The 26,063-nt window shown below is 45.1% G+C and overlaps 2 protein-coding genes across 7 annotated transcripts in view; both read right to left on the bottom strand.

Moving 5' to 3' along the window:
- Positions 1-6,696: 6,696 nt before the first annotated feature.
- On the bottom strand, positions 6,697-9,014 carry LOC143767750 (uncharacterized). Its single transcript, XM_077256272.1, has one exon. The coding sequence runs from the start codon at positions 9,012-9,014 to the stop codon at positions 8,484-8,486; it is 531 nt and encodes a 176-aa protein (XP_077112387.1). The 3' UTR covers positions 6,697-8,483.
- LOC143767730 (uncharacterized) overlaps positions 6,697-26,063 on the bottom strand; it is a 598,000-nt gene continuing 578,633 nt past the window's right edge. For all 6 annotated transcript variants that reach the window (XM_077256221.1, XM_077256222.1, XM_077256224.1 and 3 more), the window contains exons 6-11: positions 16,222-16,371; positions 15,913-16,092; positions 15,706-15,829; positions 15,529-15,626; positions 15,240-15,330; positions 6,697-11,665 (exon numbers count right to left, since the gene is read on the bottom strand). In XM_077256221.1, coding sequence (XP_077112336.1) covers positions 9,969-11,665; positions 15,240-15,330; positions 15,529-15,626; positions 15,706-15,829; positions 15,913-16,092; positions 16,222-16,371 — 2,340 coding nt within the window. In that variant the 3' untranslated portion in view covers positions 6,697-9,968. The remainder of the gene's footprint in view (positions 11,666-15,239; positions 15,331-15,528; positions 15,627-15,705; positions 15,830-15,912; positions 16,093-16,221; positions 16,372-26,063) is intronic.

The following is a 26,063-nucleotide window of genomic DNA, read 5'->3' as shown; positions in this document are numbered from 1 at the left end:
GCAACACACACCGTGCGCCGAATAAGAAACTTCGCCACACACTTTATTTTTTGGCCACATCATATCTCCAGTAGTTATATAAAAAAAAAGACTGTGTGTCTTTAGTATAGAGATATAAAGTGGGCCAAAAATGTATACTTGTATTATCTCCATAATCTCTTCTTTCTGCTTTGTCTGTGACTAGTGTTGCAGTCAGAAGAGAAAATGGCGGACATACAGTGCAGAACTCTACTGAACAGGTCAGGTGTCAAAAAACTCATTAGTTAGGACACCTGACCTGGTGAGTAGAGAACTGCCTTGTATAACCTCTATTTTCTCTTCTGTGTACATAATCTATTACACACAAATTGAAGGGACGATGGTGATCACACACGGCATATCTATGCTCACCTGCACAGGTAGATATATCTCAAGGCACGGTGCATATAGTAATTGTACATAGGGGGAAAAAATATATAACTATATCTATAACCACCAATGTGCACCAATGGAAGGTATATCGGACAATCGGAAACCATATAGAAAAAAACAAAGAAAAAAACGAAACAAAGTCCAAAATATAATATAAATTACAATATTTATTAAAATATATATAATATGATGTAACAGTGGGAAAAATACCATGAAAGGCACATCATCAGGGACATATAGATGGCAGCACTAAAATTAAATAAGTATATAACCTAATGTGAGGATAACATATACATGCATGCCTGTGTCAATAGGCCATAGAATATATAGCAGATAGAAAATAAATAATGAATAATAATGATAATAAAGTGCATGTGCTTTAATCAATTTGTGGCTAAGAAAAGGACCACATAAAAATCCTAATGATACATATTAGTGAAAATTATTAACACTGGATCTTGGCGGTATATAATATGATAGTCATAGTGATATAGTCATAGTGACCATTGAGCCATAAATTGCCCAGCAAGAAGACAAAAATGGTGCCCCAAGAAACAAAGAATAATTATCAAAGTGAAGGTCAAAAGGAAGCCACCTGGTATTACCTGCTGCTGAACCAAATAGACGGGATAAGTGTTCCTAGGATGTGCCAAGCCCCGACGCGCGTTTCGGCATCTGCCTTCGTCAGGGGGTCATTTTTGTCTTCTTGCTGGGCAATTTATGGCTCAATGGTCACTATGACTATATCACTATGACTATCATATTATATACCGCCAAGATCCAGTGTTAATAGTTTTCACTAATATGTATCATTAGGATTTTTATGTGGTCCTTTTCTTAGCCACGAATTGATTAAAGCACATGCACTTTATTATCATTATTATTCATTATTTATTTTCTATCTGTCTGCTATATATTCTATGGCCTATTGACACAGGCATGCATGTATATGTTATCCTCACATTAGGTTATATACTTATTTAATTTTAGTGCTGCCATCTATATGTCCCTGATGATGTGCCTTTCATGGTATTTTTCCCACTGTTACATCATATTATATATATTTTTTTTGTTTTTTTCACCTGCACAGGTGTCAGAAATAGTGAATTCATGAAGCTGTTAAATGTGCATCATGAATTTATTATTTCTGACACCTGACTTGATGAGTATAGATTTCTTTAGTGTGACAGTCATTGTCTCTTCAGTCTGTGTCCAATGGATACAGCAGAACAGAATCAGGACGCAATGACGTCAACAAGCTTACCAATAAAGCAACATGGCTGCCATACCACTAGCAGTATGTGGCCAGTGTTTTATATCAGTATTTGTAAGCCAAAACAAGGAGTGGAACAATTAGAGGTAAATTATGATATTAACATAATAACTAGCACCTCTGCCTTTATCACCCACTCCTGGTTTTGGATTACAAATACGGATATTAAATACAGACCAAATACTGCTAGTTGTAGGACAGCCTTGGTTTGTAGTGGAAAAACATAGGAGACACGGTCAACACAACCAAAACTAAAGTTTATTAATGAGAAATATTATCATTGCAGAAAATTACTGGTACAGATCGAATTACAACAGGACATTTACACAACATTGTCCTGTCATGACACACGTCTAATATCTGAATCAAAAAAGGCAGCAAATTGGTCCCGCATGTGACCAACTGCTGCAGTTGACCGCAGCGGGTGATGCTGGAAATCGGGCAGTGGGTATGCAACTGCTTCATCCAGTTCAATGTTGGGTTGCTCCTTAGCCATTATATAATTGTGCAGAACCATACAGGCTTTGACCACCTCTTCGACTGTTTCCACTTTTAGATTTATGGCTGATGCAAGAATGCGCCATTTAGAGACCAGAATGCCAAAGGAACACTCTACTGTTCTTCGGGCCCTGGTCAGTCTGTAGTTAAAGATCCTTCTAGTGTGGTTCAAGTCCCGACTGGAATAGGGCTTCAGTAGGTTTTCACACATCTGAAAGGCCTCATCCCCAACCATAACAAATGGCATTGGTGGACCTTGAGTGTTGGGGAGAGGTTGTGGCGGGGGAAAATGTAAATTTTTGCCATACCCAAGGCGGCCCATATCCGAGTTCTTGAAAGTCTGGGAATCGTTGCCACGTCCAAAAGCTCTAATGTCCACGTTGATGAAGCGACAGTTCACATCAGCTATTGCCATGAGCACAACAGAAAAATATTTTTTATAGTTAAAATACTCCGATCCTGTTCTGGCAGGTTTGATAATGCAGATGTGCTTTCCATCCACCGCTCCTAAACAGTTGGGGAAATCACACACACTCGGAGTACATTCCACAAAGCCCGACAGGTGTCCGCAACTATTCCAGACAGGGTGGATATTCCAAGCCGGTATTGGAAGTGGAGGGATGATAAACTCTCTCCGGTTGCCAGAAATCTGTAAGAAAAAGAAACCCCCCAAAAATTACAAACTATTCTATTTATGGTGTGGTTACGCTAAAGAAAGGAAAATACCCAAAACATACATGTCAGAAAACACAAAATTTGGACTGTCATTGGTTTAGATTTGGAACGTACCTTAATGTAACCAGCAGACGTTCCTCCAGGGGAATCGCTCTACGGAGCTGGGTGTCCTGTCGCCGTATGGCTCCTTGGACATGAGCAAGCAAATCCCGGAACGAGTCTTGCGACATCCTTGTGTATTCCTAGAATTTCTCCGGGTTGGCATTAAGCTCGGCATACAGCGTGTGATAGGCTCCACGGCTCTACAGTAGTTCGATAATGGGGTGTCTCCAAAAACGCCTATGTTGTCTCCTTCTTCATCCCATAATACACGCCCTCTGTAGTCCCATTGACGGTGTCTGGTTATCTTGATTTTTCTCTTGTGAAATTTCTCATCATGCGCACCAAAAACGCAAACGCAGGAAAAAACACATATAAACGCGTACAAACGCGGCGTCTTTTTAACCGCATGCGTCTAAAAAACGCCGCGTTTGTACGCGTTTATATGCGTTTTTTCCACCACTTGCAGATGCGGATTAAACGCTGCAGATTTAAATGCAAATGTGAAACTAGCCTTAGATGGACCCTGACAGTGCGCACATGCGCCTTGGACCTATTAGGTTTCCGGCTCCCAAGCGGTTATCAGTAATAGCCGTGTGCGCATGTCACACTGATGTCAATCGGTGGAATTCCGCCTCATGCGCGCATGGCTGTGACGGCCTAGGGGGAGGTGGTGCCTTGGTCCCAGGGGCGCGTGCGCCGACAGTCAACTATACTTCCGGTATGGGCACCAGTTAAAGCACACGAGATTGGTTAGTAATTAACCCCTTTTGAGAAAGCTAGACCGCGAAATGGGGTTGCTGGGTGAGTCAGGGGAACCATCCGTTTGGACATGGGTAAGCACCTGGGATTTACTATCTGAGTAGGAGTATCTATGGGGTATTGTACCTATATACCTATGTATGTTTCCTGGCTCTATTTGTAGCGTGGGATTGTTCAGTTTTTTGTTATTTATTTTTCTTGTTTACTGTTTTTGCTCTGGATGTATCTTGTTTCCCCTGCATAACCCAGCATACCTACATGTCTCCTCCATATTTCCTCTCTGCAAGTGCCATATGAGTATTTTAGTGTGTAATTTAGTTGCAATATAATAAAACTTATTCTAATTATTACTACGATTCATTGGATGCTTATACTCCATCTTTTTGGTCTCTATATTCTCTGGAGTTGTCCTGTTGGTCCAGTGTGTCTGAACATTAATGTTGGGGGAATGACATTGATCCACTCTCAGCCACATTTCTGCTATATGCTTGATGATTTTTGTTTTGAACCAGAGTTGAGGCCAGAGACAAAATGTGAAGTGGTAGGCTGACGATACAAGGTGTGGCCACGCTGCCGAAGTAACGAGGCACAAGGCAGAAGGTCTAAGCCAGAGGCAAAAAGCCACAATGCCAGAAGTACTATGAAGTACAGAGGCGCCACGATGCGCTATGAATAGTGTTGAGCATTCCGAAACTGCAAGTATCGGGTATCGGCCGATATTTGCTGTATCGGAATTCCGATACCGAGATCCGATACTTTTGTGGTATCGGGTATCGAAACAACATTAATGTAATAATGTGTAAAAGAGAGAATTAAAATAAAAAATATTGCTATACTCACCTCTCCGACGCAGCCTGGACCTCAGCGAGGGAACCGGCAGCGTTGTTTGTTTAAAATTTGCGCGTTTACTTGGTTACGTGAAGTCCCGGCTTGTGATTGGTCGCGGCGGCCATGTTGCCGGGACGTGGACCAATCACAGCAAGCCGTGACGTAATTTCAGGTCCTTGCAGGATTTTAAAATTACGTTCCGGCGTTGTGATTGGGCGCGTCGTGGTCACATGGGCGCCGTGACCAATCACAAGCCGTGACGTCATGGGAGGCTGGACACGCGCGCATTTTAAAATAAGCGCGTGTCCAGCCTCCCGTGACGTCCCGGCTTGTGATTGGTCGCGGCGGCCATGTTTCCGGGACGCGGACCAATCACAACGCCGGAACGTAATTTTAAAATCCTGCAGGACCTGAAATTACGTCACGGCTTGCTGTGATTGGTCCGCGTCCCGGCAACATGGCCGCCGCGACCAATCACAAGCCGGGACGTCACGGGAGGCTGGACACGCGCTTATTTTAAAATGCGCGCGTGTCCAGCCTCCCATGACGTCACGGCTTGTGATTGGTCACGGCGCCCATGTGACCACGACGCGCCCAATCACAACGCCGGAACGTAATTTTAAAATCCTGCAAGGACCTGAAATTACGTCACGGCTTGCTGTGATTGGTCCGCGTCCCGGCAACATGGCCACCGCGACCAATCACAAGCCGGGACTTCACGTAACCAAGTAAACGCGCGAATTTTAAACAAACAACGCTGCCGGTTCCCTCGCTGAGGTCCAGGCTGCGTCGGAGAGGTGAGTATAGCAATATTTTTTATTTTAATTCTTTCTTTTACACATGGATATGGATCCCAGGGCCTGAAGGAGAGTTTCCTCTCCTTCAGACCCTGGGAACCATCAGGAATACCGTCCGATACTTGAGTCCCATTGACTTGTATTGGTATCGGGTATCGGTATCGGATTGGATCCGATACTTTGCCGGTATCGGCCGATACTTTCCGATACCGATACTTTCAAGTATCGGACGGTATCGCTCAACACTAGCTATGAAGCAATATGATTCACAGAGGCACTATGATGCATAGAGGCACTATGAGGAACAGACTATGGCCATTCTTGAAGGTATCAAACAAGAGACCAGGCCCAGTGTTACGGCTAGCGGAACGCACCGAGTAAATATAGCGGTTTATTATAATTGGTGCGTTTGCAGCCCGGGGTCCACCGTGCAGGAGGAACCTGCTGCTAGTGAATGGTGGCACTGTTTGGCGGTATGAACTAGCTCTGTTACTTCACAGAGTAGGCGTGAGAGGAAAGCACTGTGCCCTGTTAGCCTCACAGGAGCACAAGCTTGCTGCCAAGCTGATAGCAGTCAGTGGTTATACGCACTCTCCTCACCGGAGGTGCCGGAATTCTAGGGGCTTATTTTAGCCAGGTCCCTGAATACGTTCATACAATCTCCTCACCGGAGGTGCCGGTATTCTAGGGGCTTATTTCAGCCAGGTCCCTGAATCCATTCATACATAACCACACTGGCGCAAAGCACATATTTGGATTGATACTAGCGCATGGCCATGTGAGCATTTTATAGCTGCAGCAAGTACAAGACCTTCCTAGAAGGACCAATGAGAGGCTGCCACAGAGCCTGAGCACCTTCAGGACCTTCCTGGAGAACCAATGGACTTTGCTGCAGTATCCAAGAATGTGACCCTCGATCTCCAATGAGAGATCTTACCCTGGGCATGCTCAGAAGGAGAAAAGCAGGACTTAGTCCCAAAAGTGTCTGCTCACTGCTGCCCAGCACTGACTTCAATGGCAAAAGCTGGAAAAGCAGCAGTAACCCTTTGTACAGTCAGACTGAGCGAGACGCTGGGACCGACGTCTCCGCTGAGCAGACTCCACTGTGGCAGCAGACAAATGGGAGACCGCAGTGGAGATGGCCCGAGATTCCCCCTGTGCAGAGGCGGGAACTCAACCCCTAACACCCAGTTACATTCTAGAGAGCAATCTATCAGAATTCAGGATAATCCTCCACTTGTCAGACTGGCCCCACCTGAAGGAGCTAAATAATGAGCTGCAGCTGGAGGGCAGTCTTCATGGAGACAATGTGCTGCATTAACACCATGTGTTCTGCTGACTGGAGTAGCTATGTTTGAAAGAACAATGAAACACTTGTTTATTAAGCCAAAAATGGGAACCATGCTTTACAAAAGTCACTCTAAAGCCCGATCATAATGCCCTGTGCAGACATGACATGCAACTAACTGAAGTCAAATCATGAGATGTAGCCCGGACATATGGCCTTACGATAACCTAGAGGTCCAAGGCTTAGCTGCATATATGTGAAATCAAATCTCAGCACATGAGGCTATAGGCCCAGCTTTGGCACAAAGGCATGAGACCAGCATTAGCCCAGAGGCTTAGGCCGTCAACACAACATTCCACCGTGCATTTACCAGTGCTGGCTCCGCACCCGCTAGAAAAACAGGGGGAGCTGATAGTGCCGAGAACCCACCATGGAGGGAAGCTGTGTCACATCAGGAATACTGCATTACTGCCAATGATGCACAGGCTGGCTGTTGGCTGAGGGACTTCTCTGAGATGTGTCGGCCACAGACCGCTTGACAGGGGGAAGGGAAGGACGAGACCCTATGATCCCCCCTCCCCCCGAGTCTATACTGGCACAGCTACTGATGGCTGAGGGACCTCCATTCAAAGAGGTGTCAGCCACGGACTGCTTGACAGGGGTAAGGAAGGCCGAGATCCCCCTTAGCCTGTGGACGTTGTATGGACTAATCTTCCCTCTAAGAGCAACCTCTCTCATACAACCACCCCCTGTAGGGACAGGGAAAACCACTGGAGGGTGGAGAAGGGAGGGGCCCTTTAACCTCTCTGCAATCCTGTCCCGCTACAGGTCAAGGAAGGACATCTATGGTGCTGTCTGGAGGGACATAATGGAAAAGTGTGTCGTATAGTCCAAGAAATATTGTATGCTGTAATTTCCCTTTCTCAATCAATAAGGCTAGGTTCACATTGCATTAAGTGCAGTCCATTCAATGCATACGTTAAACGGACTGCGCCACATAAGAGCCTTTTAAAGATCGCGTTATGCAATCGCGCTAGCGCACATGCTCCATCTGTGCTAGGGGTGACTGACCCCGAAAACGCTGTAGACCGCGTCCGAGGGTCCGTCACAGAATGACGGCACATCACTAACGCATGCCGATTTTTACATGTGTTAGCGGTGCGCTACATAATAGCAGTCAATGGGTGCCCTAACGCATCCGTTACATAGCGTTAGTGCCGCTATGTAACAGATGCCGTCAGCGGATTGCCATTAACGCAATGTGAACCTATTCTAATACATCTGGCTGTTCTGTTTTTGTACAATTTTTCAATAAGGAATATTGTTTCTCCAAGTTACTTTTAATGGTCAACAAAATACAATTTTTCCAGTAATTCATATTTCACACTCTAGGTATTATAATGTCTTCTCCTCTGTGTGGGATTTTTACTTCTAATTCCTCATGTTTGGTCCTGTTAAAATAAAAAAACTTGTATAAACCTCCCATGCTGGCGCGGATCCAGCAGTGTTAGCACTTGCGTTTTGGGGGCTCAGGTTATTATGTCACGCAAGCCCTGCGTACAATTAGCGCTGGCTTCACTGTTCTCACCTTCAGACAAAATCGAACAATACGAGGAAGTCAAAGAGAAGTCGCAGACCTGGCTTCCAGTTGATGTTCAATACGTCTCAGGGCAGGGACAGTGAAGCTGGGGCTGATTGGGCACAGGGCTTGTGCTATGTAACAACCTCACAGAGCCCCAGGAACATGATTGCCGATTCCACTGGAAGAGCACTGACATGGAAGGTGAATATGATTTTTTTTATATTTGAACAAGGCCAAACATGATAACAACCCATTTAAGAAAATACCATTTCAGTTTAAAAGATTTTCCACATTAAGAACATACAAAAGCTTCTCCCCTGTGTGAATTCTCTGGCATTTAAGCAAATCTGATTTATGGTTAAAACATTTCCCACATTCTGAACAGGAAAAAGGCATCTCCCTTCTGTGAGTTCTCTGGTGGCTATCCAGATGCGTTTTACGGTTAAAACAGTTCCCACATTCGGAACAGGAAAAAGGCTTCTCCCCTGTGTGAGTTCTCTGGTGGTAATCAAGATCAGCTTTCTGGTTAAAACATTTCCCACATTCTGAACAGGAAAAAGGCTTCTCCCCTGTGTTAATTCTCTGGTGGCTAGCCAGATTCGTTTTACGGATAAAACATTTCCCACATTCTGAACAGGAAAAAGGCTTCTCCCCTGTGTGAATTCTCTGGTGCTTACACAAACCTGATTTCTGGTTAAAACATTTCCCATAGTCGGAACAGGAAAAAGGCTTCTCCACCCCCAATGTGTAGCAACTTCCCCACATCTTCTGACAACACATATGGGCGACCACACTCTTCATCCGAAGAGTCCAGGTCCGAGACTTCCTCGGCCGGAAGCTCTCCTGGCTCACCCTCAGATTCTATATCAGATGTTTGGGCAGGCGCAGAAGGCGGCTTTACGGAGCTCTGCAACTCATGATGCTTTAATTGCTCCTTTACTGTGCTCTGCACTTCGTTTCTTACAATAGCTTTTATATTCTGAAGAAATGATGATGACTCTTCAGTTATCGTTTTCTTTATATATGAGCGGCACATACGCTTCTCATATGTCTTGGGAAGGCTTTTATCACAGAGTGCACATACTTTATTCTTTTGTTTAGAGGTAACTTTCCTTCCCTGCATATACACACAGAAATACAGTGTTACTGATATGTTTTTTGCCTTACAAAAGGCACTCACCCACCGGACCCTCAGTACCACGACAGGCTGTGGTGTCTCTGCAGGGATCGCTGAATCCACAGGATCTGCCATCTTTGTAGGAGGCTGTTACCAGCGTCTCCTTGCCGCCATGCAGTTTAAATAAGTGTGGGCAGGAGACGATGTGTGCGCCCCTGAACATCTTCCCCCCCGGGGAGTGTCAGCACACCGCTCCTTCGGAGTCTAGCGTCACTTCCGGTATACAAACCGGAAGTCCTCCCATTCACTTGGCGCCAGCATCGTGATGGGTACGCTCTCTCTCTTCTTCCCCCCCGGCCCAGCCTCCGGCCAGGAGCGGACGCCGAGGAGTCCGTAGTGGGGAAGGACGCACATGCAGCCAAGTATGTGGGTGACGCGCGCACGCTGCCACCGCTGCTCCCACAGCGGACCTCGGTCAGTGACCGGTTAAACAAAGGAGATCCCCTCCTCTGCAGCATCGTAGGTTCCCCGCAAGAACAGGAAACCAAACTGAGGAGAGAGGTGCCGCCCCCATCTTTTATCTCCTATGCAGGTTTCCTGTTCTTGGGGGCGGGACCATTTCTCATGTACCGATGCTGTCATGGGGAAGGTAAAAAAGGCTTCTCCCCTGTGTGAATTCTCTGGTGCTTACACAAACCTGATTTCTGGTTAAAACATTTCTCACATTCAGAACAGGAAAAAGGCTTCTCCCCTGTGTGAATTCTCTGGTGCTTACACAAACCTGATTTCTGGTTAAAACATTTCCCACATTCAGAACAGGAAAAAGGCTTCTCCCCTGTGTGAATTCTCTGGTGCTTACACAAATCTGATTTCTGGTTAAAACATTTCCCACATTCGGAACAGGAAAAAGGCTTCTCCCCTGTGTGAATTCTCTGGTGGATAGCCAGATTCGTTTTATGGTTAAAACATTTCCCACATTCTGAACAAGAAAAAGGCTTCTCCCCTGTGTGAATTCTCTGGTGCTTACACAAACCTGATTTCTCGTGAAAACATTTCCCACAGTCGGAACAGGAAAAAGGCTTCTCCCCTGTGTGGGTTCTCTGGTGCTTACGCAAATCTGGTTTCTGTTTAAAACATTTCCCACATTCGGAACAGGAAAAAGGCTTATGCCCTGTGTGTGTTTTCTGGTGTCTAGCCAGATTCGTTTTACAGTTAAAACATTTCCCACATTCTGAACAAGAAAAAGGCTTCTCCCCTATGTGAATTCTCTGGTGCTTACACAAACCTGATTTCCGGGTAAAACATTTCCCACATTCAGAACAGGAAAAAGGCTTCTCCCCTGTGTGAATTCTCTGGTGCTTACACAAACCTGATTTCTGGTTAAAACATTTCCCACATTCTGAACAAGAAAAAGGCTTCTCCCCTGTGTGAATTCTCTGGTGCATACACAAACCTGATTTCTCGTGAAAACATTTCCCACAGTCGGAACAGGAAAAAGGCTTCTCCCCTGTGTGGGTTCTCTGGTGCTTACGCAAATCTGGTTTCTGTTTAAAACATTTCCCACATTCGGAACAGGAAAAAGGCTTCTCCCCTGTGTGAATTCTCTGGTGGATAGCCAGATTCGTTTTATGGTTAAAACATTTCCCACATTCTGAACAAGAAAAAGGCTTCTCCCCTGTGTGAATTCTCTGGTGCATACACAAACCTGATTTGTCGTGAAAACATTTCCCACATTCGGAACAGGAAAAAGGCTTCTCCCCTGTGTGAATTCTCTGGTGGCTAGCCAGATTCGCTTTACGGTTAAAACATTTCCCACATTCTGAACAAGAAAAAGGCTTCTCCCCTGTGTGAATTTTCTGGTGCTTACACAAACCTGATTTCTGTTTAAAACATTTCCCACATTCAGAACAGGAAAAAGGCTTCTCCCCTGTGTGAGTTCTGTGGTGTATAACAAAATCCAATTTCTGGTTAAAACATTTCCCACACTTGGAACAAGAAAATCTGTTCTCTGCTGTGTGAATTGTTTGATGTTTAAGAAAAGACTTTTCAAGGGGAAAGCTATTTCCATATTCTGAAGGTGAAAACTGCTTCTTTGATTTAGGAGCAGTTCGTTTTTTAATGCTTATTTTACTAATTTGATTTTCCTTAGTAGTCGGTAATGGATCAGAAGACAGGACCAGTTTCAAAGGATCAGATGACAGACAGATGCTGCGAAGGGATGATGGTATATCTGGAATAATTGCATTCACTTCAATTGCATCCTGTGGGATCTCAAGATTATCGGATTTAAAAATTGAAGATGTCAGCTGTCCCTCTGATCTCCTGGTACAGTCATCTGCCAAAAAAAAAAAACAATTATTTTTCAATTAAATATCCTCAAACTTAATATTTTGAACATTTCTATTTAAGCGGTCAATAAAAATGGCAAGTTATGTAAAAAATTTGAATTATTCACCAAGAAAATGACAGTTCTCAGTCTAATAGAAAACCTCATAGGATGAACCAGTAGAGTTTGGTGTTCAACTGTTTGTTCATTTTGCCTTTCAAATATGGAATAAAAAGCCACCAAGCAATGTTTGTAGATCAGTTCTCATGCTTCACACTGACGAGGGCCAACAGCCCGAAACACCGTGTCTGCGAATTGAGATACTGATTTGGCTTTTATCCTAAGTCATATTGCACGACTCGTTAGAGGGTTGATTGTGACTTGTAGGATCGCTACTTCCAACAGGTGGCGCTATAGAGTTAAGTCCTCTTTTTCTCAAAAGAGGCAATTTGCACATGTAGAAAAAAAAAATACTACCAATAAAAAGTTCTACTCATCTTACAAAAACAACAAGTCCCCACACAGGTCCATCATCTGTCAAAGGAAAAACAGAGGTTTCTACATTAGTGGCTCAAAGACTCATGAAAAGCAACATGGTGTCCATAAACCAATCCAGCAAAATCCGCTCTCCCAAAGTCAAATTTCCCCTTCACTTCTGAGTCTTGCAGTGTGCTCAAACCACATTTAGAACCAATGTATTTGGCATTTACAGTCAAGAAACGGGGTGCTCACTGTTGAATGGGTGCGCTGGAGTAAAAAGTCAATAGATCAAAATGGTAGAACTCCGGAAAACGATAAAAATTTAATGTTTTGTTGTGCTGAAACAAGAAAATCCACAATTTCAGATAATAGACCCATATGAATACAGAGTTGTTTAAATCATCAACATTTTCGGTGCGAATCTGCCTCTCTCAAGATACATCAGTTTTTACAGGTTCAGGGTCCCCGAGTGGTGGAGTAAGGTGTCCATGTGCATTGGTGTCCACGTGGCACATGAACACCTTATGCCATCACCTATACATCAACCAATTCTGGGATGTATTAACAAAAGCATACAGTCTAGATCACGTGAAGTCATTATTGCCCTCTACTCCTGTTTGGTCAGACCTCATGTGGAATTCTGTGTCCAGTTTTGGGCACCGCATTTTAAAAAAAACACATCAACAAACTGGAGCAAGTTCAGAGAAGAGCGACCAGAATGGTGAGCGGTCTGCAATCCGTGTATAATGAGGAACGGTTGCAGGATTTGAGAATGTTTAGCTTGCAGAAAAGAAGACTGAGCGGAGACTTCATAGCGGTCAACAAATATCTCAAGGGCTATCACATTGTAGAAGGATCATCTTTATTCTCATTTGCACAAAGAAAGATTAGAAGCAATGGCATGAAACTGAATGGGGGGGGAGACACATTAGATATTAGAAATTACTTTTGACAGTTAGGGTGAACAATGAGTGGAACAGGCTCCCACGAGAGGTGGGTGAGTTCTCCTTCCATGGAAGTTTTCAAACAGAGGCTGGACAGACATCTGTCTGGGCCGATTTAGTGAATCTTGCTTTGAGCTGCGTGTTGGACCAGATGACCCAGGAGGTCCTTTCCAACTATCATTCTATGATTCTTTAGTCTTTAGAAAGACAGATTTGCGCCAAAACGTTGAGGATTTAAACACATCTGTATTCATATGGGTCTATTATCCGAAATTGTGGATTTTCTTGTGTCAGCACAATAAATTGTTAAAAATGTATCTATCGTGTGCGAGAAGAACTCACTTAATTTGAAGGTGCATGTGTTTTCTGAAGAACAATCTGGGCACTATGTTTTGGTTAATAAAATGGTATATTTTTCAATTTTTACTCTCCAACATCCACTGCACGCTAATTACCGGAAAGTGGCTGTGTAGTCAAAATTGTCACTACTCCTATAGATTAACTCACTGAGGGTTAGACTGTCCAAAATGGAGTCTCTTATGGGGATTTCTACAGCTCTGGTTTTCTGACATTTTGTCATATTAGGACTTTTACAAATGCTGTGTCCCATCTCCTCTGGGATATGACGTCTGCTTATTCATTCTGCAGGCGGCGCTGCTAATGGAGGAGACCTCAGACCCATAAGCTCTGGGGGCACAGACTCTGTCCAACCACTAAGATTAAGGAGCCTGCGAACCGTGGTACCATGTATTCTGGCAGTTTAGGTGTGTACACTGTCTAGTTAAAGTAATCTGCGCCCTACTTCAAGCAATTGGAAAGCACCACACCATACCAAAGCTCGAATCATATTGCTGGAAGCTGAGAGATACAGTCTTGTTCTCCTCTGGTTCAGTCCTATGTACTCAGCCTCCAGCTTGTGCATTTGTGTTTATATATATATGTAACTAATGGTAAAACCATTTCAGGGTCATTAGAGTGTGGGTCTCAGTAGCTCTTGGCAATATAAGCTGTCGTAAAGGCCAATATTTTCTATCACATGAGTTTCAACAAGAAATATACTTTTAAATAGAACTATTTATAATAGTGCAGAGCTGACGTGTGATAAATTTAGAAGAGGCAATGGAGACCTTTTTTAAGGACTACCACGGAGTAAAAGACTCAGATAACTGAGGCAGGGTGATCCCACCACAATCAAACTATCATACAGATGAACATGTAAAGAAAATACATTTTCTTATTCTAATACATCCCCAACAGCAATGTGTGTATGAGGGGAGAGCTCCAACACTTAACCAGAGTTGCATTCATTTGTGGTGGACCATTGGAGCTACTATGAGTCCTGAACAGAAGAGTAGAGAAATTATTAGTGCTTCCCATTTCAGGAGAGATTGTGCTGTAATCTGAATTCCTTAGGATCGAAAACATAATGGAATTAATGATGTGGAGTGAACCCTTGAAACCAGGGCTCGAGCCATGCCAACATCTCCTACAGGGGTGAATAAATGTATATTACAGCCATCAGCCACGCACAGCTTAGAGATATATCATGGCACAGGTGTAATGGATTTAATTTAGTTTATCACAATCCTTCTTGAAGTTAGTCGGTTTTAAAAGAAATTGAAAGTCAGGATAAAGGGAAACTCTGTTGTTATCATACAGAAATTCACATTTGCCCTCACTGCACATGTAATATTGTTGATTATAAAAGTGAAGTTTGGCCAGAAAGATTGGACCTGGTCTTGTAGGGACCATTTGATCACATTCAGCAGCACAGAAGGGAGAGAAGGTAGATTCATCCAATAAAATATCAGAGATCTAGGAAGCCAACAGCATCATTACCCTCCGCTTTCTCTTACAGGACCATCATAATAATTTTCTTCAAGCGATTTTCTAACTTGCCAGCACATTCTACGTACACTGTCATTTGGCTTTGTAGTTTACAGATTTACTGGATCCTCCAGGCTGTACGTTCTACAGAAAAGGGCTTTTAATGCCCAAAGTCATTTGAGCAGTTTTGAGTGGAGGAGAATGTTGTGGTCTAGAGGCAAAATGGTGATCACACGATTGTGATACTGCCAGACTACACCACCGATAAAGCAGCCACAGCTGGTGACTGAGAAGAATCTGTGACTTCTCTGCATTTAGTGGTTACTACTCACCTGGATAGTCATATGTGGGAATCTCCTCTTTACACCACTCATCACCCCTCACATATGTCTCTGTAGTATTAATATGGGTCAGATCTTCACCCTGAAACAAATATTGTAAAAGTCACAGACAGATGGAGAAGTCACATCTATGATCAGCTCTAATCCTGCCATCTCCACCGTTCTCATTACACAAGTATAAAACATATAATACTGGTGGATAGAACAAGACTGAGCACAAGACCTTCACATCCATCTACATATCATAGGGGAGATCTCCTGACACCTTCTCTCCATCTACCTGATGATCCTGAGGAACATTGGGATCTTCTTGTTTACAGTCCTGTGGAAGAAGAGGATGGGGACATCTCTCTGGTGTTGTCATCTTACTGGATAGATCTGGAGGAAACACATACAGGGACTGAATTCATTCTTCACATACAGATAATTATAGGCCGTGTGTATTTAGTCCTATTACCTGGTGATGTGAGAGGCTGGGGAACCTCCATCATGACGCCCTTGTACAGTTCTTTGTGTCCTTCAAAATACTCCCACTCCTCCATGGAGAAATAGACGGCGACATCCTGGCACCTTATAGGAACCTGACACATACAATGATACCGTCATCCCCCCGATCTCTTCATAGTGTTACTATATAATGTCCCAGCATTCCCAGCAGTGTCACCTCTCCAGTCAGCAGCTCAACCATCTTGTCGGTGAGTTCTAGGATCTTCTGGTCATTGATGTCCTCATGTATCAGGGGGTGAGGTGGAAGTCCTGTGGAAGTCCTCAGGGGTCTTCCCCATCCCTCAGACACAGGGTCCTGACAGCGCTCACTAGGGGTCTTCTTCACTACTGTGTAATTCTGGTTATGGAGAGACACATTAATAAATCTCACTACAGACATTTCCAGAGTCCTCACCCCTCCAGTTCTGTCCATCTGTTATTCCCATAGATAAGAATGATGTAATGTGACGTCATCAGAATCTCTCACCTCTCCAGTAAGCCGGAAGAGGATCTCTAGGGTGAGGTGTAATATCCTCTCCGCCATCTTGTCTCTGGCCATATCCATCATTGATGGGTAAATCAGGAAAATTCTCTTATATGGAAGATCTTCACTGAGAGGATCCGATATTGTAGAGACCTGAATGAGAAGATGAGCCGATGTAACATCATAAGAATCCTGTGTAATAATACAATTACTGGAGATAATAAGAGGAGATTTATTATTTTACAGTATTTAGTTTTCTTCTTTACAGAAGAAACAGGCAGAAATTATCTGATCCCAAGGGCTCCATGTACAGTGCTTTATGGGGTTTATTTCCGGCCTTTGACTTTCCTATATTACAAGAAAAACATCAGAAAAAGCAGATATTAAAATGTTTTAAAAGAAAATTGGCGCCTGTAAAAAGAAAAAAAACCAAAAAACAGGCAGAAGACACATTTTATTATTTTTTAACACCTTAAACGTGATTTTAAAAATAATTAAATCTTTGGGCACCAGAACATAGATGTACACCGCAGGGACGGCACAGGTGTCCTGTTATTTTGTCTCCCAAGATTTTAATCTACGCATGCCTTCAGATTATGAGAGGCGCCCCTCAAATTTGGGAGAAAAAAGTGCATCTTATAATCCGAATAATACGGTACATCAGATAGCAGGCACAACCCTTTATGAATGCTTCTTCTGCATTGTGCAGTCAGGAACTTTCCGGCTCCATGTGGCGGTACATAACTTTTGTTACAAGCTACAACAGTCCAGCAAACTTTATGGGAAGGCCTATCATCCCATGAGGAGGCCATACGGGCTGAGATGTGCCACTGCGGCTCCTCAGAGCTGCTCACAGCTCCCAGGTGATTTGTGAGGACTTCATAGTCCATTCGATGCTGTGGTACTGCATCTTCAGCTCTCAATAGGAGAACTTGTGTCCCAGTTTGATAACTGTGTCGCTTCCTCTCCAGTTTTTAATTAAGTAGAATATTAAAAAACTAGATGGTGGCCCGATTCTAACGCATCGGGTGTTCTAGAATATGTATGTAGTTTATTTATGAAGATTTCAGAATAATGCAATGAACACACAGGATTCGGCCGGCCGGGCGCGACCAATTAGCGAATCGTGGTTCAAATCCCGCCCCAATTCGCGGCCGGACTGCACCTCTCGCTGATTGTTTGCAGCCGGCCACATAGTATATAGCACGGCTACGTAGTATATAGCACAGCCCACGCAGTATATAACACAGCCCACATAGTATATTGCACAGCCACGTAGTATACTGCAAAGCCACGTAGCATATAGCACAGCCCACGTAGTATATAACAGCCCACGTAGTATATAGCACAGCCATGTAGTATGTAGCACAGCCATGTAGTATGTATCACAGCCCATGTAGTATAGAGCACAGCCCACGTAGTATATAGCACAGCCCACACAGTATATAACACAGCCCACGTAGTATATACCACAGCCCACGCAGTATATACCACAGCCCACGCAGTATATAGCACAGCCCATGCAGTATATAACAGCCCACGTAGTATATAACAGCCCACGTAGTATATAGCAATGCGGGCACCATATCCCTGTTAAAATAAAAATTAGTTATATACTCACCTTCCCGCGGCCCCCGGATCCAGCCCAGGCCTTTAGCGATGCTCCTTGCGACGCTCCGTTCCCAGTAATGCCTTGAGGCAATAACCCACGAGACCGCTACGTCATCTGGGGTCATTGCCGCAATGCATTCTTGGGACCGAAGCGTCGCGAGCAGCGGGAAAGGCTAGCGCGGACGCCGGAAGATGTTTGTTTTTTTTATTATTATTTTTAACATTATATGTTTTTACTATTGATAATGCATAGGCAGCATCAATAGTAAAAAGTTGGTCACACTTACAGGGTTAATGGCACCTTTAACGGACTGCTGAAACGCTATGTGGGGGGGGGGGGGGGGCACTGACTGGAGGGGAGTAGGGAGGGGCCAATTCGTGGCCAAACTGTGCCTGTAGCTGATTGGTCACGGCCGGCTGGGCGCGACCAATCAGCTTTGTGGGATGTCCGTGACTAATAGACAAACAGACGGAAGTGGACCTTAGACTAATATATATATACTGTATTTTCTGGCGTATAAGACTACTTTTTAACCCCTGAAAATCTTCTTAAAAGTCGGGGGTCGTCTTATATGCCGGGTGCCGTCTTGTACGCCGAGTGCAGACACCAATGTGTATATGGTGGGTGGGGGGGGAGTGGTCCCGATGACGAAGAAGGGGCGTCTCACAGGAAAGTGTGAGTGGAGTATCCCCCATTACCTCATTGTAGCTTCAGCATGGGGTCTCTGTGCTGGGGAGAGGCGGCAGCTGGTGCTCCTCTTTGTGCCGCATGGGTGCTATGTTGTGGGGCGGTGGCCGCCGCCGCTCCCCAGCACCCCACACTGCAGCTACAATGAGGTAATGGGGGATACTCCACTCACACTTTCCTGTGAGATGCCCCCTCTTAGTCATCAGGACCACTCCCCCCCAAAAGGCACATTAGTCACCGGCCCTATAAGACGACATACGGCATATAAGAAGACCCCCGACTTTTAAGAAGATTTTATATTTTAACTGGAAAAGTTGGGGGGGTCGTCTTATACGCCCAGTCGTCTTATATGCCGGAAAATACGGTATATAGATAATTTAAGGTTTGGTATTTCCACTTTTGAACACTAGGGGGAGCAGCTGCTGAAATTTGCCATGAAAACCTAGTCTACAACTAGCTCACATTACGACTGCAGTAAATGTGGGCTGGGTCTGATCACATGTGTTTGATGTCACTCCTCTCCTCCCCTTCTGGGTGTAATAGGACAAGAGAGGATGAGGTTTAGGATCCCAGTGAGGAGCCATTTTGTTGGTGACTGCCAGCGAAACTGACAAGTATACAGTGTCAACGAGGACGACCAGCAGCACCGATTCTGTTAATTTGTGCTGCTCGCTGTATCATAAGCTGGGGTTAGATACATGGAGCGTATCATGTGCTGTGATTAGATATGCTTATAGTTACACACGCTAAGATTAGGACTAGATATTGAGCTCAGCAGAGCATATCACACAGCATGGGATTAGATATGCGCTATCTAATGTATGTAATGTGCGACCCGTCCACTTTTATGGGAGCAGTGGTGTAATGTGTGACTCCGGTCCGTCCACTTGAATGAGCGCAGTGGTGTAATGTGTGACCCCTCTTCGTCCACTTCCATGGGAGCAGTGGTGTAATGTGTGACCCTGCTCCGTCCACTTCTATGGGAGCAGTGATGTAACGTGTGACCATGCTCCTTCCACTTCTATGGAAGCAGTGGTGTAATGTGTGACCCCTGCTCCATCCACTTCTATGGGAGCAGTGGTGTAATGTGTGACCCTGCTCCGTCTATTACTACTCCCATAGAAGTAGATAGAGCAGGGCCACACCTTACACCACTACTCCTATAGCACACATTACATCACTGCTCCCATAGAAGTGGACAAAGTGGGGGTCACACATTACATCTCTCCTACCATAGAAGTGGACGGACAGGGGTCACACATTACACTATTACTCTCATAGAAGTGCAAGGAACTGGGTCACACATTACACCACTACACACATAGAAGTGGACGGAGCAGGGGTCATGCTGCAGTAACGGGGTGTCGACTGGTGCCCAAGTCTGCTAGCCAAAACCGTATGGACCAGGAATCGACCCGCCTAATACCCGCTCTCCCATTAAACGTGAGCATAACGCCACTCAAACAACACAGGGTTAGGGTAAAACAGTGTGGCAATACTTTATTGAACCACAACACACAATAGCAAACAGATCAGTCCCAGCAGTTACCCCCAAGATGGTGCACATTACAGGGTCCCACACTTCCGTTGGCTCGCAGGGATTATACTAGATGTAACGTCATAGCTCCCAGGGTCGCTATTCCACCTGTGATACACACACAGAGAAGAGATATCGACAAGCATAGGGAGATGACCGAGAACAGTCCATATAAAGTCCAAAGCCAGTTGACACGAGAGTCACCACCTGGCTTATCCGATCATCTCCATTGGACCAGGCAACCAGCGGGTCCCAAACCTGGCTTTCTCCAACCATATCCATGGTTCAGATATGGTCACTGGATCAGATCTGTGTCCTTTCAACTGGAGTCGAAAACCTCTAGGTTGTTTCCTATAGAATAATAGATCAGTGTCCCTCGTGATGGTGCCATGATGAATTGGCTGCAGTCCTGTCTCTCGTCCGTTGGGTGGTTTGAAGAATGTCCGGCTGGAAGCTCTGCGTGATGAGATCTGCTCTCTGAGGGTATGTGTCCACGGGCCGGATTACATCCGGAATAGCTGCGGATTGAACGCTGTGTACAACCGCAGCGTTCAACCTGCAGCGTCCAGATGTTACAGCATAGTGGAGGGGATTTTATGAAATCCCGTCTCCACTATGTGTGCGAACACGTACCTGGCGGGCCTGCGTTTACGGATATATGGTGCGTCTTATTAGAACGCAGCATGTCTGTTTAACTTGTGACGACGCTCCGTCGCCACAAGGTAAATCACAGGGCCCTATGAATGGGGTGCGGAGATTCCGGATGTGTGCAATGAACACATTCGGAATCACCGCGCGTACAGAAGGTGGCGGCGCTTTGGGCACAGCAAGTTTTCCGCTCCGTCCAAAGCGCCGTCATTACGGATGGTGGAAACATACCATAAGTCTTTTTACACCCAAGGCATGTAATTTTTAGAATTACCCAGTGTCCTTCAGTCCCCTTCACAGCCTTTCCCCATCTACCTTCGAAGTCAACAAACTGGTTATAGAATACAATACACAATTAGCATATCAGCACACAGAAAACAAAGATAAACACACACCATGTACAAGTCACTATTACAGACTTGGGGTACCGTCACACAGTGAAATTTCCATCGCTGCGACGGCACGATTCGTGACGTCGCAGCGTCGTATGAATATCGCTCCAGTGTCGTAGACTGCGGTCACACTTTGCAATCACGGCGCTGGAGCGATGCCGAAGTCCCCGGGTAAACATCGGGTTACTAAGCGCAGCGCCGCGCTTAGTAACCCGATGTTTACCCTGGTTACAAGCGTAAACATAAAAAAAACAAACAGTACATACTTACATTCCGGTGTCTGTCCCCGGCGTCTCAGCTTCTCTGCACTGTGTAAGCACCATAGCCGGAAAGCAGAGCGCTGACGTCACCGCTGTGCTCGCTTTCCGGCCGGCAGGCGCTCACACAGTGCAGAGAAGCTGAGACGCCGGGGACAGACACCAGAATGTAAGTATGTACTGTTTGTTTTTTTTACGTTTACGCTTGTAACCAGGGTAAACATCGGGTTACTAAGCGCGGCCCTGCGCTTAGTTACCCGATGTTTACCCTGGTTACAAGCGAACACATCGCTGGATCGCTGTCACACACAACGATCCAGCGATGTCAGCGGGAGATCAAGCGACGAAAGAAAGTTCCAAACGATCTGCTACGACGTACGATTCTCAGCGTGATGTCTGATCGCAGTAGCGTGTCAGACACAGCGATATCGTAACGATATCGCTAAAACGTCACGAATCGTGCCATCGTAGCGATGGAAATTTCACTGTGTGACGGTACCCTTACACAGTATGTTAAATAGTATATCAGTTTGCAAATCTGTCTTCTTGACCCACCTGACATAGGCACTTAAATCCACAAGCCAATATACAGATAAAAACTCAATTCTTCTTGGTTTGCAAAAACATAGTCGTCTATGGAAATTAAGATACAATCTGGTTTCTTCACAGTAAAGCAGACAGCTGACGGCTGATATTGTCAGGCTGCGAAGGTCTCTTGTGATTGGGACCTTGCCAGCCTAAAAATACCAGCCCACAGAACTCCAGAATTGGTGCATAACATTTGATGCACCAATTTTGGCACATAGCCTTGGCTCTTCTCGATTGTCCTGGTGCGGTGGCAATCGGGGTAATGGTACTTGTGATTGAGGACAGCTGTGCTTTGTCAAAAATAACATCTGGCATCAAGAAATAATGGTTAATAATGAGGGGATGTCTATCAGACACCCCCCTCTACTAACCCAGTAATGGGAAAAAAAAAAAAAACCACGGACAGAAAAATAAATTTTATTTGAATAAAGACTCCCCGACATTCCCCAGTTCACCACAAATGGAAATCTGAAAAAAAATAAAACAAGCGAAATAAAGACAAGACACTGTCTTTCGTTCTACAATTTATTAGACAAAGTTCCCAAGCAGGTCCGATGTAGTCTATGGCATTCCCACAACGATCCTCGAATCTGACATCTAAAAGGGTATTTGGCCTCATTAAGAGAACAAATCTCTATAGGCTGTAGCAGCAGCCACTTTGGGTCCCGCTGCGCTTCACAAATCCAGGCGGCTGTGATAAGCGGCAACGTCAGTAACTACACTGCTCAATAGAGTCACCGAGCCCTCTGTATAATGGTCCCATATAGTGCCCCGCAGTGTAATGGCCCCATATAGTGCTCCACAGTATAATGGCGCCATATAGTGCCCCACAGTATAACGGTCCAATATAGTACACTACAATATAATGGTTCCATATAGTAACCTGAGTAAAAGGCCCCATATAGTGCTCCACAATATAATGTCCCATATAGTGTTCCACAGTATAACAGTCTCATATAGTACGCCATGGCATAATAGCCCCATGTGAAGAAACCAGATTATATCTTAATTACCCAGATGACTATTTTTAGCAAACCAAGAAGAATATGCTGTTATCTACACTTTTGCTTTTAATCCTGTAAAATGGACTTGTAAGCTGATATTTCATATAACATAGTGTGCTCTTATTTTTGATGACTAGTGATGTTTGCTGATATCCTAATGATGCATCCTGCTGAGAAGTCAGTTTGTTGACTTCGAAAGCAGAGAGGGAAAAACTATGCAAATAGATTAAATAATCAAGTAATGCTACTTGATTTCATCAGCATTGTTCCCGTTATCTGTGAGGCTGGACTGAAGGACACTTGTTAGGTCTAAAATTAGGTTACATGCCTCTGTGTAAAAGAGACTCAGAGACAGCCAGAGATTCTGCCAATACATATACATCCAGAGGACCAGAGACAGAACAGCAGTCAATATCATGGCACCATCACGAGGGACACGGATCTGTCATTCTACAGGAAACAACTTAAGGGATTTCGGCTCCGGTTGGAAGAATACAGATCAGCTCCACTGACCATTGCTGAACCATGGATACATTTGGGGAAAGCCACGATTGGGACCCACTGGTCGTCTGACTCCATGGAGACGTTTGGAGAAGCCAGGTTGTGACTCTCGGATCAATTGGCCTTGTACTTGATATGGACTGAATGGGCTGTCCTCTTCCTATGCTTATCGTTAACTTCTCTCTTTGTACGTGCCAAAGGTGTGGTAGTGACCCTGGAAGATCTGAAGTCACAGCTGTTATCCTGGCGAGTCAGCGGAAGGGTGAGACTCTGTAAGGCTACGTTCACATTAGCGGCGGGCGCCGCAGCGGCGCCGCATGCGTCATGCGCCCCTATATTTAACATGGGGGCGCATGGACATGCGTCGCACTTGCGTTTTGCGCCGCATGCGTCGCCCGCATCCAGGCGCAGAGGACGCAAGTTGCATTTTTGCTGCGTCCAAAATCAATTAAAAAAAGGACGCATGCGGCGCAAAACGCAGCGTTGTGCATGCGTTTTGCTGCGTTTTTGTTTGCGTTGTGCGCTGCGGCGCCGACGCTGCGGCGCACAAAGCAAATGTGAACGTAGCCTTATGTGAACCATCTTGGGCACTGTGCTGGAATTGTTCTGTGTTATCTGCCTGCTTGTGGTTCAATCAAGCATTACCACACTGTTTTACCCACACCCTGTGTTGTCTGAGTAGCGTTATGCCCACGTTATAGGGAGAGCAGGCGTTAGGCGAGACGATCCCTGGTCCATGAGATTCCAGCTAGCGGACCCTGGGCGCCCACCGACCCCCGTGTCTCCATACCCCATATAGAGCTCCACAGTATAGTGGCCCCACATATTGCTTCACAGTATAATGGCCCCATATAGTGCCCCAAAGTACACTGCTCAAAAAAATAAAGGGAACACTTAAACAACAGAATATAACTCCAAGTAAATCAAACTTCTGTGAAATCAAACTGTCCACTTAGGAAGCAACACTGTTTGACAATCAATTTCACATGCTGTTGTGCAAATGGAATAGACAACAGATGGAAATTATTGGCAAATATCAAGACACACTCAATAAAGGAGTGGTTCTGCAGGTGGTGACCACAGACCACATCTAAGTACCAATGCTTTCTGGCTGATATTTTGGTCACTTTTGAATGTTGGTTGTGCTTTCACGCTCGTGGTAGCACGAGACAGAATCTACAACACACACAAGTGGCTCCGGTAGTGCAGCTCATCCAGGATGGCACATCAATGCGAGCTGTGGCAAGAAGGTTTGCTGTGTATGTCAGCGTAGTGTCCAGAGGCCGGAAACGCTACCAGGAGATAGGCCAGTACACCGGGAGATGTGGAGGGGGCTGTAGGAGGGCAACAACTCAGCAGCAGGACCACTACCTGAGCCTTTGTGCAAGGAGGAACAGAAGGAGCACTGCCAGAGCCCTGCAAAATGACCTCCAGCAGGCCACAAATGTGCATGTGTCTGCACAAACAGTTAGAAACCAACTCCATGAGGATGGTCTGAGTGCCTTATGTCCACAGATGGGAGTTGTGCTCACAGCCCAACACTGTGCAGGACGCTTGGCATTTGCCACACAACACCAGGATTGTCAAATTCGCCCCATTGCCCTGTGCTCTTCACAGATGAAAGCAGGTTCACATTGAGCACATGTAACAGACGTGACAGAGTCTGGAGACACCGTGGATGGCGATCTGCAACATACTTCAGTATGACTGGTTTGGCAGTGGGTCAGTAATGATGTGGGGTGGCATTTCTTTGGAGGGCCACACAGCCCTCCATGTGCTCACCAAAGGTAGCCTGACTGCCATTAGGTACCAAGATGAGATCCTCAGACCCCTTGTAAGACCATATGCTGGTGCGGTTGGCCTTGAGTTCCTCCTAATGCAGGACAATGCCAGACCTCATGTGGCTGGAGTATGTCAGCAGTTCCTGCAAGATGGAGGTATTGAAGCTATGGACTGTCCCACCAGCTCCCCAGATCTGAATCAGATTGAACACATCTGGAACATCATGTCTCACACCATCCACCAACGTTACATTGCACCACAGACTGTCCAGAAGTTGGCGGATGCTTTAGTCCAGGTCTGGGAGGAGATCCCTCAGGAGACCATCCGCCGCCTCATCAGGAGCATGCCCAGGCGTTATAGGGAGATCATACAGGCACGTGGAGGGCACACACACTACTGAGCATCATTTCCTTGGCTTGAGGCATTTCCACAGAAGTTGGATCAGCCTGTAACTTCATTTTCCACTTTGATTTTGAGCATCATTCCAACTCCGTGGGATATTAGTTGTGATACGTTAATCATTTTTAGGTTATATTGTTCTCAACACATTCCACTATGTGATGAATAAAGATTTACAACTGGAATATTTCATTCAGTGATATCTAGGATGTGGGATTTTAGTGTTCCCTTTATTTTTTGAGCAGTGTATATTGGCCGGATATAGTGTTCCACGGTATAATGGCCCCATATAGTGCTCCACAGTATAATGGCCTCATATAGTGCTCCACAGTATAATGGCCTCATATAGTGCTCCACAGTATAGAGGTCTCATATAGTGTTCCACAGTATGATGGCCCCATATAATGCTCCACCATATATTGGCCCCATATAGTGCAC

The sequence above is a fragment of the Ranitomeya variabilis genome, chromosome 4, assembly GCF_051348905.1.
Source record: "Ranitomeya variabilis isolate aRanVar5 chromosome 4, aRanVar5.hap1, whole genome shotgun sequence".
NCBI lineage: Eukaryota > Metazoa > Chordata > Amphibia > Anura > Dendrobatidae > Ranitomeya > Ranitomeya variabilis.
This window is presented reverse-complemented; position numbering and strand designations above follow the sequence as displayed.

Excerpts from the sequence above, each read along its gene's own strand:
- LOC143767750 (XM_077256272.1), bottom strand. The coding sequence starts at position 9,014 with ATGAAGAGTGTGGTCGCCCATATGTGTTGTCAGAAGATGTGGGGAAGT.